At 46.5% G+C, this 12,094-nt stretch overlaps 1 protein-coding gene across 2 annotated transcripts in view; it reads left to right on the forward strand.

The window, feature by feature from the left end:
- kcnh5b (potassium voltage-gated channel, subfamily H (eag-related), member 5b) overlaps positions 1-7,775 on the forward strand; it is a 78,684-nt gene extending 70,909 nt beyond the window's left edge. For both annotated transcript variants that reach the window (XM_069535985.1, XM_069535984.1), the window contains exon 13: positions 1,726-7,775. In XM_069535985.1, the coding sequence (XP_069392086.1) occupies positions 1,726-2,820 (1,095 nt within the window). In that variant the 3' untranslated portion in view covers positions 2,821-7,775. The remainder of the gene's footprint in view (positions 1-1,725) is intronic.
- Positions 7,776-12,094: the final 4,319 nt, after the last annotated feature.

A 12,094-nucleotide genomic window follows, 5' to 3' on the forward strand; every position in this document is an offset into this window, starting at 1 on the left:
CGTTTATAGAAAGAGAAGAGTTAAAATATCATTCATATCAGAATCACAGTTTTTTAAAAAAGCCTCTTAACGATCAAGAGGAGAAAATAAATATCAAGTACTTTCATCGCTGGAGATGGAAAAACATTTTAATTAACACGAGGCCTTTACTGAGAATTCAATCACGTATGATTTCTCCAGTAATCAGGTTTGTGTAATCGAGGTGTTACATATTTGTACTTTAACACTTGAATCACCTGAAATGCTTCAAATAACAAACCATAGTCATTAAATGTACTTTATGTCGTCTCCTGGTCTGGTTGTGTGTTAACGTCACAGCTGTTCAGCCGCTGTCTCGCCTTCGTTCGCGACTTCTCACTTCGCAGACGCCGCTGACAGAGAACCGTTCTGCATCATTACTCATAACGGCCGGTCGTTCCGTACGCGTGTCGCAGCGGACGGCCACTTCAGACCGCGAGTGAGCCTCCGCAACGGTAGCGCCGGCTGTCGGGGAGACAGACGGACAGAATAATGGGGTCAGCAGAAATTAGGCCGAATGTGAGAAACGAGTCCAGAGGCCAGAGATGTAAGATGTGTTGCTGTTACTGCAACGCCAACCGATTTTCTGCAGAGGCCTTAAAAGCTCAGAGCGACAGCCGAAGTCTTCACAGTGACGGATCTGAGTCAATTACAGGGTTTGTCACGAGAAGAAAAAGAGAGCGATAGATTTTAACCAGAGCTTCTATGTTCAACCATGAACAATCTTCATACCGAGGTTTAGAATTGGATAGAACCACATCTGTTCATCCAGACGAGGTTTAGCATTAGCTCGTCCTCTCTTGTGTGACGTCACAGAAACATGAATCTGGTGTTTGTTCGATGGCAACAGAGGCTGCAGCTGCTGAGGTGAATAAAAAGTCAAGTTGGTTAATGAGGTTCATCGTTTTCAGTCACATCAGCACCATCGGCTCTTCTTCATTATTCACACACAAACACAGAAGACGCCTTGTTCTTCTCGGAAAAAAACAAACTCCAGCAGCAACTTTCATTCACCTGTCCTCAAACCACGCCGCACTTGTCGTGGTTAATTTAATTATGCGGGTTAATCTTCCACTGCGACGCCTCCAGGAAGCTGCGGAGGTGTGACATGATTGACGCGTCTCCTCCTCCGGCTCAGCGGAGGGTGAGGTTGGATGAAAAGAGGGAGTTAAGGAGGTAGAGATGGTCGGTTGGGTAGATTATGGATGGACAGTGAGGCGGTCCACCTCTAACTGAAAGATCTGCTCGGGTTGTCATCCATCGGGAGCGTTTTCATTTTAAGAATAAGCTGGAATCCCCAGTCGGATGGCTGGCTTTCCGCCTGGCAGGGATTTCTGTCATTCCCAATGTAATTAGTGTGTAAGAGGAGCCAGGAGAGAGGCTGGAGCCAGGCTGAATAATACAGAGGGAGGTGTAGGAGCACAGATGGATAATTTAACACGGAGCTCCGGAAGCTTTGCAGTACCTGAGTGCACTGCAGAGAAACTGTGACATGTGGATGTTCTCAGACAGACGGACACATTTCCATAATAATAAATCTTCCTCTTTTTCTCTTTGTTGTAGGCAAAGGGTTTATCTGCAGTGATTAATGTGCAGCTCCTGTCCGGGGCCCACACAGGGAATTATTATTCATAGCATTCATATGAAATGATAAGTGTTCTGATAACAGCCGTGCTGTTCTGTTTCTTTCTGCATGTTTCCATACAGATCATTTTCCGCAAGATCAGTGAGGTGAAGAAGGAGGAGGAGGAGCGGCAGCGGGCGAAGAACGAGGTGCAGCTCACCATCCCGCAGGACCATCCGGTGCGGAAGCTCTTCCAGAAGTTCAAGCAGCAGAAGGAGCTCCGCAGCCAGGGAGCGTCTGCCTCCTCGCAGCCGGACCTGGAGAAGAACCAGCTGCAGGTGGAGCAGCACCAGCACCTGCACCCCCACAGCCTGCAGCTCGGCCACTCCAGCCTGCAGCACTCTCTGCCGCTCAGCCTCCAGCGGCCCCCCTCCTCCATGCAGAACGGGGCCCCGCCCAGCAGCAGCGTGCTGACGGTGTCTCAGGTCACGCCCATGCAGAGCTCCCTGGCGTACAGCCATCCCGGGGAGCCGGCGGCCAAACAGAACAACTGTGACATCATGGAGCTGCAGCCCAGTGCTGCTGGAGGCGGAGCCGAACAGACCGTCAGGCTCAAAGTCGGCTCCAGCCCTGTTCTGGCCAAACCGGCCCCCAAGGCCACCGGCTGGATGCGCCTGAAAAACAACATGGCCCCGGTGGAGGCCAGGAAGGAGGGGCTTAACAACAGCGTGAAGGCCGTTTCTGTGGAGATGTTGTCTCAGGAGGGCAAAGGTCAGGAAGCAAGGGGGGGTGGAGATGCAGAGGAGGGCGGGGTGTCCAGCAACAACCCGCTCCGCAAGACGGACTCCTGCGACAGTGGCATCACCAAGAGTGAGCTGCGGATCGACCGGGCGGGGGAGGCACGGACCCCGGCCGCGGTCACCCCCCTCCTCCACAGCCCTCTCCCTGGAGGAGTGGGCTCTCCTCACCCTTTCTGTCCCATCCCGGAGCAGGCCCTGCAGGCGGCGCTGCACGAGACCCGGCTGGAGCTCCGGGGGGACATCCAGACTCTGGGAGGCCGTCTGGGCGCCCTGGAGAGCCAGGTCGCCGAAATTATCAAGTTGTTGTCCGACAAGCGGCGGCCGTCCACGGGGCCGCCGCCCGCCTCCGCCACGCCTAAAACCAAAATACTACGTCAGGACATTTTCACCGTTTCCAGGCCTGTTTCTCCGGACTCGGAGAAGGATGAGGCGCTCTGAAGGGAGCTCAGCCAGTGGTGTAGAGAGCGCGGTGGAGTAACGGTGACCTCATGGCACGGCGTCCGATCACGATGATCAGTCCAGGGGTTAACGCTCGTCCAGCTCCCGTCAGATCCACTCACGCCACTGGTCTCAATTCTCTGAGACAATAAAACTGGCTTCTTCAACATTTGCACACGGACTTTTACCCCCCGGTCACGTGACAGTCGCCACGGTGACACGGACCTGGGTTTTTTTGATTGTACATACCTCTCTATGCATGTCCAGCTGGATTCTGGCCTGCCAAAGAAACGACTGAATCTTATTGCCTGTATATTATGCAGTTGACTGCATGCAAATCGAATTTAAAGAGACATTTTGTTGAGCTTCACTGTACATATGAATATTTTTCAATTTACCATGTGGATATTCAGGGTTTGCATACTGGTAGCACTAAACAGACGAGATGAGGAGAAGGGTTTACCGGCCGAGCGATGGTGCATGGATTATTTATGAGTAGAGAAGTGGACAGGGATGAAGGTTGTTGTTTTTTCTTTGCCTGTGGGATGAAGTTTGATTCTGCTCTCAGCTCTCCGCCCTCTGAGAACTCAGACGTGAAGAAGCAGAAGACCTCAGAACAGGGAGGGAGCTTTCTGCTTTGAGCTTAATCTTTTTTATATTGTTTGGTGATCTCGCTTCTTTATAATAATTTCTATTTTTGATTACGGAAATGTCCTTTCGGCCTCATTTTTATGTCCGGTGAACTCTTGAATGGTTTGAATCCTCCTCGTGTCTATGCATCGCTCGGGTACGCCGCTTAGAATTTCCAGAATATTACACCTTCGTTATCCTGTCGGCGAATGAAGGAGGTTTTTGTGTTTTCCTTCCGTTCCTCTGCATGAATCAGGGATGGCAGAACGCACTTCTGGGTAAAGCTGGAATGACAGGAAGGCTTTGGAGAAATAACACAGAGTTTAGTTCACATTAGAGTCCACTCAGCACAGTGACATGTAGTCCCACGGCCCCGGCGCCACACGCAGAGTCTGAACCGCCGAGCGTCTCACCGGAGTCTGGGTTCCATCAGGAGCAGCAGCAAAGAGCTCCAGTAATAAAAAATGGAATACTCAGTTTTCTAAAGCTGCCGGCAAAGGAGTAGTTTTATGCTCCAGAGTGCGAAAATGTATGTGTGTGTGTGTGTGTGTGTGCACACACACACACACACGTGCACAGTGATTCTTCATGTGAAACCCTGACGGAGATCGGAGCATCTTTTTGTCAGAAGTCGAGGTTTTTCAGGTCTCGTGAAATTCAGACGTGCGGTGCGGCAGCGCTCGTCACGCAATATACACGCATGCACACACACACACACACACACACACACACACGGATGTACAGTAGACGTCATCAAAGTCTCAGTTGGTTTTATACACACACGTGACATCTCCAAAAGTGAAGCCAAACCGTCTTGATCGCCCCCTGGTGTCCAGCTGCAGTATAGGTAAAAAAAAACCCACCTCCTCCACGTTAGCAGATGGGACAAGGACCAAACTGAAAAGTGAAAAAAAACACGATAAATAAATGTTTCTGTCATATGAGGCAGTTCTTATCACTCTGAGTTTCTAATCAGTTGTTGGATTCTGTATAAACAGAGTGAGACTGACTCGTTACCGACTTCAAACATGGCGATGCGTCGGCCCGTCCCGCTCGCTCACGGTGTCTCGATATCGAACACCGTGCAGCCTGGTCAGAACCGGAAGCTGCGCATGGAACATAATAAATCAACGTCAGTGCATTGGAATTTGAATCATGGCAGCTGAGTTGACGATTCTTCAGTGAACATATTACATATTAACTCTCTCCACTGACGTTCCCACGTCTGTCCCCACTCTGGTCAGCCCCGCCCCTCCCCCCCTCTCCTGTCAGCAGACTGTAAAATGATGGAGGATTATTGAAGGAGTAATTTTAATTGCCGTGAGATGGCACCAGATGAACACGAGTTTAGACGCGAGCTCTCTGACGATTTATGCTAATCAGGTTTTGCTTTGGAGCATTTTGAAGAAAAAAAAAACTGCTTCTGTTGTGCAAATGAGAACGTTTTGATCTGAAATGTGAATTTTCTCTCACGCCTCACAGTCACTGCTGAGAGTTTAGTGTTCGCTCTGCTGTCGGCCACTGAGCAGATCCCCTGCAAGAGTCAGGGGTAAGTGCCTTGCCCAGGGGCACCTCAGCAGCAGTTACAGGCAGATTCGGGCCCCAGTGATCGATGCAGGGATGAATTCATTGGAAGGATTTGATGACGGACACTCGTGCAGAGCAGCAGATTCTCCTCAACGTGTCACTTTTAACTAATGTCGTGCAAAAGCTATGCAACATGTGATTCTCTCACGGGGGAAATGAGGCTGATTTTAAAAGCTGCACCGGGATGAAAATAACATTTAAAATACTTTGTGTGTTTGAGGGATTGAGGGAGATGATGTGAGATGTGATTTATTTAACTGCTAAACTGACGCGTTGCTCAAAATCCAGATTAACGGATGAATTAATACTCACGACTTTGTGTTTTAATGAAATTATAAAACCAAGAATCAACAGATTGGAGCAGAAGAGATGAATACGATTAAAATGAAAACACAGAATAGAAAAACTGTAAAGTTGATATGATGTGTATTCTAGAGAAATTCAAATGTAGAACTAGAGCTGCTCCCGTCCTGAGGGGTCCTGACGAGACTTTGGAGTCAGGACCCCTCAGGAACTGACCTCTGCCCTGCCCCCGAGGGCCTCGGGCTGCGTTCAGGCTTGTTTGGGGTCAGAGACACAAACTCAATGATCTCTCCTCAATGTTAACAATGTGCACGTGGAGCCATCACAAACTGTTACAGACTGAAATATAACTTCTTGACTCGGTTAGAAAGAAACGTCTGCTTTCATTCTTAAAAATCAGTGATTTATTTATTTATCCTCTTGTAGAGTTTCACAGAACGATTCTTCACCTCCTACATTTCACTTCAGGTTTTAAACAGACGTTTGAGAGACGTCACTCTCTTGGTCTCAAATCTTCTCGATCACTGGCGCTGGAGGAGAAGTGGCTGCAGCCAAGATGTAAATGACTAAAGTAACTCCCAGAATGCACCAGACGCTAGAGGTGATGTTTCTCTCTGGACCTGAGCAGATTCCGAGATCGTATCACGACGGAGCTGAAGATGAAATCTCAGTGAAACAACTGGTTCGTTCTGTGATTCCTTTATTCGCTAAAGAAGCTAAAGTACCACCTTAAAATAATGAGAGTAAAATCTCTCAAAGGAAAAACAAAGACGTTTTTTTTAAATTCATCTTTATATTTGAGTTTACGCATTAAAACAATCTGTCGCAGTCGAATGAAGTCTTCGTCAAAAAACGACCTCATGCCACAGGTCGTGCACGTTGTCAGAACCTCAGACCAGCAAGAGATATATGATCTTTATTTTTACTATTTTACAAAAACTATATAAACCTGTTTAACAAAGATTTATTGAAAAAGTATATAAGGTGTCTGAGAAGTTAGATCAAGCTGGCAGAGTTTTGACTTCACGTTCGGCGGACGTCTAAAACTCTGCGGCAGTTTTTCTTCTGCTTCTTTTACAGTTTCGACGTCAGGTTGAGCTTCAACGTTTTGAGAAGGAACCTGAATAACCTGGAAATGTTAAAGTTTTCAAATAAATCCCACGATGTCATGTTCCAGCAGCAGCACTGACGTGTGCCACCGGAGTAATGTGCAATTAACACATTTATCAATTTCAAAAAACGAAGTCAGTCAATTAGAAAATCAATAATTGTAATAAAATATAAATCTGAAGTTTTGAAATGTAAAGTTTCCATTTCCTTTTAAATTACTTCAACTTATCTCTTCCTGTAATATTTGCAGTTTCTCTTTTGCTTTAACCGAAACCACAGAGCAACATCTGGAGCTGTGACTGCTCCAGATGTTGTGTCATCTGTTGAATCATTATATTTTGGTCTTGTTGACCTAATAAATGAAAGTCTCTTTATTCCAGCGGTGCTCTCCGGGCTCCGCACGTCACCACACATCCGTCGCGGTGGGAACCATGGGGCCGTTGTTTGTGGAGCAAGTTCAAACTTTTTGATGATTTCAGATTTCTCCTCAGATTTGCAGTGAAATGATTTTATTGTTTGTTGTTTGAAGAAGCTCAGAATCCTGCGACGCCTTCGAACCATCACCAGATGTTCCAGAGTTTCCCCGTCGCTGAACCTTCACTCGTTATTAAGTTGACAAGAGAATGAAGATCAACACACACACACACACAGCTTTGCTACTTGAATGTAAAACAACCCCCCCGACCCCTCACGCCCCTCACATCTTTGTCAAAGGGAGCGGTGGGTGTTTTCTTCTTCTTCTTCTTCTCCTTTTTCTTTCTTCCCCTTCGCTCACTCTCTATCTCCAGCTTTTCAAACACCTCCTCCTCCATCTGCCCCCCCCCCCCCCGTATCCTCTCTCCTCCTCAGCATGCCGGTGATGTACAGTCTGACTGACACCATGAATCCTCCTCTCACGGGGGAGGTGGGGGGGGGGGGCACGGCCCGAGGGGCTCCATTTATTGAAATTATCCTCTGGCTCGATTCGATTCCACAAATTGTATCGAGGATGACACGACAAGAGATGGAAGTCATTTCCTGGGTAGTGATTTTTTTTTCTTTTCTTTATTGTTTCACTCATCTCAGCAAATGGAGGCGACCTGCAGAATTTTCTCAGCGGGATCAGTTTCCAGCCTCAGATCAGGTCATCAGACTCTGGATGGTTTTAATGAACGAGCCCCTTTAGGAAAAGCTTTTCTCTCTTTTCTACTGGAATGTTTCTACTGTTTTTGTTAAAGCGATGGTTCGGAGCAGCACTGAAGTCCCACACTGACTCATGTATTGTTTTACAGTTGCACACCTAAGCTGTAGTGTCAGAAAAATAAACAGCCGTCTGGGATACTCTCTCTGGGCTTCCTGTCCGTCTTTGTCCGTTTTTTAGAAACGTCGTCCTCTGCACTCTGTTTCCTGAAGGAGCAGTAAGTAATCAATCAGCTGGATTGATCTGTATCAGCCGCCGGCAGGAGGTGGTCCCAGTTTAAATCCACAGAATCCCTTTCAGGTTCTTTGACAGAAGAACCTTCTTGTCCAGATGTTCTCGTCTCTGTTCAGGGGACCTGGTCCTCTGAGGGACATGGTCCTCTGAGGGACGTGGCCCCTGAATTCAGACACAGCTCCAGAGTGTTGGAGCCACTGCTGTGATTTCTGTAACTTCAGCTTCCACTTTGTTTTTTTTATTAGAATCACTTCAGCTCTTTCTCTGCATCCAGTAATGTGTCCATGATGTGAGAGAGGCTCTGAACCTCCGCTCACCGTCAGACAGCAGAATCCTCCTGACGCTGAGTCAAAGGAAACAAAGGAGGAGGAACCGCTCTGTCAGACTCCACCCGTGGCTCCGACTGGACGCATGAAGCCTCGGCAGTCAAATCTGAAACTCATTTTGAGATGGAGAGCGTGCTTATCCCCATTAGCACCTCCTCACCGGATAGAGGAGGAGGAGACGCACTTCTTCTTTTACCCAAACTGACACCTGTCAGCGGAGGGTTCTCCAGCAGATTCTCTTGGAAAATATATTTTAATTGCTCCTGGTGAAAAGTGTGAAATTCTCTCTAGCACAACTTGAGGCTCAGAGCTTCTTCTTTTAGTGTCAATCGTGAGACATCGTCTGGATGAATTAAAAACCTTTCATTGCTTTTTATCAAACTCGAACAACGTTACAACTTTCATTGGAAATATCTTCAAAAATTCCCGTTGCTTTGGGTAAAATATCTGAATTTGAGAGAATTTAATGTCAGAAGTTATCCAAATATTAGAAAACTGTTTCTAAACCTGTTTCTAATATTTTTTATTGACTGCAGAGAAGCTGAGAATTAAAAATATGCTGCTCACAGTCACTCTACAGATTTATTTCTCTTCAGGGAGACAAAATTAAAAAAAGATTTCTCCAAAGAGGAAGCGAGATGCAGAAAAAATCAACAGGAAAAGTTTCTGTGATTCTTTTATTGATCCGTCGTCCGTGACAGGAAATGTGCAGATGCTTTCCTGGGTCGGACAGAGGTCACACTCCAAAACCTGTTCCAGAATCCAGAGGTACCTGAACGCAGCACGTCTGAAGGTGAGTTCATGTCCTCGTCATCCTCATGTCAGAACTCTGAGCTTCCTGTTTGTAATCTCTGTTTTGTTTCCGTCCCGCAGCACAAAGTTCCTCCGTCAGGACTCGAGGTGAGATCTGTGAAACTCTTTCTGTTTCCGGAGCCAGAAAAACGCTCATTAATATTCTACGGCGCTCACATCAAAAATGTAAAAACAAAAAACAAGTTGTTTATTCACCATGACACGGGAACGTCAGAGCAGGGTCCCAACATCAATACACCAATATATATATTCATATACATATATTTATATATATAGTTGAAATGTTCTGACCTGCACAGTTTGAATAATGTGTGTTAAAGTTTTATTTATTTAGAAAACAGCCGGTGGTGTCGTGACCTTATTTAAATTACAGCTGAGAAGCACGTGCACGTGTTGCCTGAGATAAACCAGTGACCTTTAATTTACAGACATTAGATCTCATAAATCCATCTCGTAAAATATTCACATCTTAGTTCCGCTGCTCGACCAGACACAGAACAAAGTCTTTACTGTGTTATTCTGTTTGTGCGAACGGACGTGTTGTTGTCAGGAGGTTCGAACCCTGCACAGTGTCTCTGTGCAGATAGAACACATTCTCTGGTTTGAATGGTTTGATTATGTAATAACACGCTGTCAGTTGAGTGGCAGTGCTGTGACCCCCCCTCCCCCGCCACCTCACGGTTCTGTGTCAGTGGTATTTAAGGCTGATTCGCTGCCGGACTCGGACCAGTGGGCGATCTGTTCTGCAGCAGCTCGGGGCGATGGTGAGGGAAAGTATTGTAAAAGTATTCGTAGCCGTATATTAAAAACTGTCACCGCCCCCCCCCCCCCACCTCTGATTGATTTAGTTTCTCTGCTGCACATTTATTTCCTTTATCAAATCAGCAGTTTATCACTGAACAAAATGTTTTTTTACTCTCCGTGGTGTGTTCATGGAACCGTTTCGTATCCTCAACAATAAAGACGATTGATCCAGAGTTTCCGATTTAAAATAAAGCAAAGAAAAGGTTTCTTAGAATGTAAAAGACATTTTTGGACCTTTTTCCAAAAACACGACGTAATATTCCGTCCCATGATTCCACGTGTCTGGACAGAATCATCTACCGGCAGAAGTGAGTCCATCAATTAGCCGTCTCCTCTCTAGAGGTAATAAAAGTGATAATGATCGACAGTCGGATACGTCCTCGGAGATATCGCCATTCTCTCTCTCTCTCGCTCAATGCTTCGTCATCCTCAGATTCTCTTCACCGACCTCACGTCTCTGCAGGAGCAGCTGTATAATTCATAACGTCAGCCGGTACCTGTCAGGCCCTTTCAGACGCAGCGGAGGGGAAGTTCCCCCTAAAGGCTCGACTGTGAAGTCGGCTCAATCCAAACCTGCCGCTCGTCAGTGAGAGGAAGTGAGAGACCGACTCATAATTCAGAATCAAATTATTTCAGTTATATTCAGATTTATTTTAATTATGTATGAGGTCAAATGCCGGTTTGCATTAGAGGTTTTTAATTTCACAACCTGACACGTGGTCTGATGTTCAAACACCACGATCGTCAAGTTTTCTTTTCTTTTTGTAAATCTTAGTGTTTCAATCATCGAGCAGACAAAGATTCTCGATTTTAAAAAATGTTCTGGTCATGTGACTTCTTGGCCGCTGCAGTTTGAGTCACTCATAAAAAAAAAATCTACTTCCTCCCACGATTAAAACCAAACTTCGCTGATTAGACAACAAGCGATGAGAACAAGCTCAAATGACAGAAACCATGTTTGACGTGTATTTTGACTCTGTGGTCCACGTCCCATCCACTAACATGGAGTACGTGGGTATTTCCCTCCAGCTGAAGTTTCTTTCAGCGCTGGTTTGATTTCTTCTCCTCCACCCGTTGAAACTGTGTGTGGTGCTTCGGGCCCCTCTGGTTGTTCCTGGTGGTCGTTCAGATCAGGTTCGTCGATACCAGAACCTCCCTCCACGTCGATAGGATTGTTTTTTTGTTCCAAATCCAAGCATTTCCCAGCATGCATCAGGCATATTTCCCAGCAATCCATGCGACCCCTGAACAACCTGTAAAAAAACAAAAGATCATTTCACCCTGAACAAAACGTCTGACATGAGTCACCGTGTCTCCCTCTGAGCTCAGGAGGACGCAGACCTCAGGCGAGGAACCTCTGTTGATGGTTTCATGGTCTCCTCCTCCTCCTCCTCCCTCCCTCCCTCCCTCCCTCCCTGGTCCCCCCCACCGCCACCTCCCCTACAGCCAGGGGAGGAAGTGGTAATGTCAGGAACGATTAGGACAGCGGGGGTCATCGCTGCGACTCTCCTGTCAGGATGGTTGTGGATAACAGAGGTCTCTGGAGAGCAGCTCAGATAACCTCCTCTCTGCTGCTGCTTTTAACCTCCACCTCCTCTTCAAGCCCAAAAGCCTCTTTGACGCTGACGCAGACAGATGTTTGTTTACCTCCGCTGGACGAGTCCGTGGCCACAGGGAAAGAGGTTCCGAGCACCCAGATGTTTTAGAAAGTGGCCGCTGAATGAATGAATGTGTTGCTGACGTGAGGGTTTCTGCTCCAGATGTTCATTTAAAATACACAGTCTCCCGAACACGAGTCTCAATTCTGTCGAGATGAAACGTGGGATATGATGTTGACTTGAGGATCCAGGTTATAACCAGGATTCTACTTTGAGCTTTAACCCGTCCTCCACCTCTTAGCTCATTAAACCTGACGCCACAGTTGTGGATGAAGAAGTGACCTCAGTTAAAAAAACCTGTTCTTCGACCCTCTGGTGTTATTGACGTCTGGAAATCAGAGTCCAGATCTGCCTCCTGAAGATGGATCAATATAATATACAGATTATCTTTGCACTAATTGATTCATGTCGGTGTGTTCTTGCTCAGACTAATTAGAGGACGTCATGGTTAAAGAGACGTCAGGAGACGTCCTGATTCTCGTTTCATCGGAGAATTTATTTAAAGAAATATATTTTTAAATATTCCACCTTTAAAAACAAAGTTCTTTGAATGTTACTGATGTGAAAAGAGTAAAAATAGAAAGTGAATTATTCTAAAACAGTTCGGAGCTGAGTCACAGATGAGACGC

This window comes from Paralichthys olivaceus, chromosome 12 (genome assembly GCF_024713975.1).
Source record: "Paralichthys olivaceus isolate ysfri-2021 chromosome 12, ASM2471397v2, whole genome shotgun sequence".
Classification (NCBI taxonomy): domain Eukaryota; kingdom Metazoa; phylum Chordata; class Actinopteri; order Pleuronectiformes; family Paralichthyidae; genus Paralichthys; species Paralichthys olivaceus.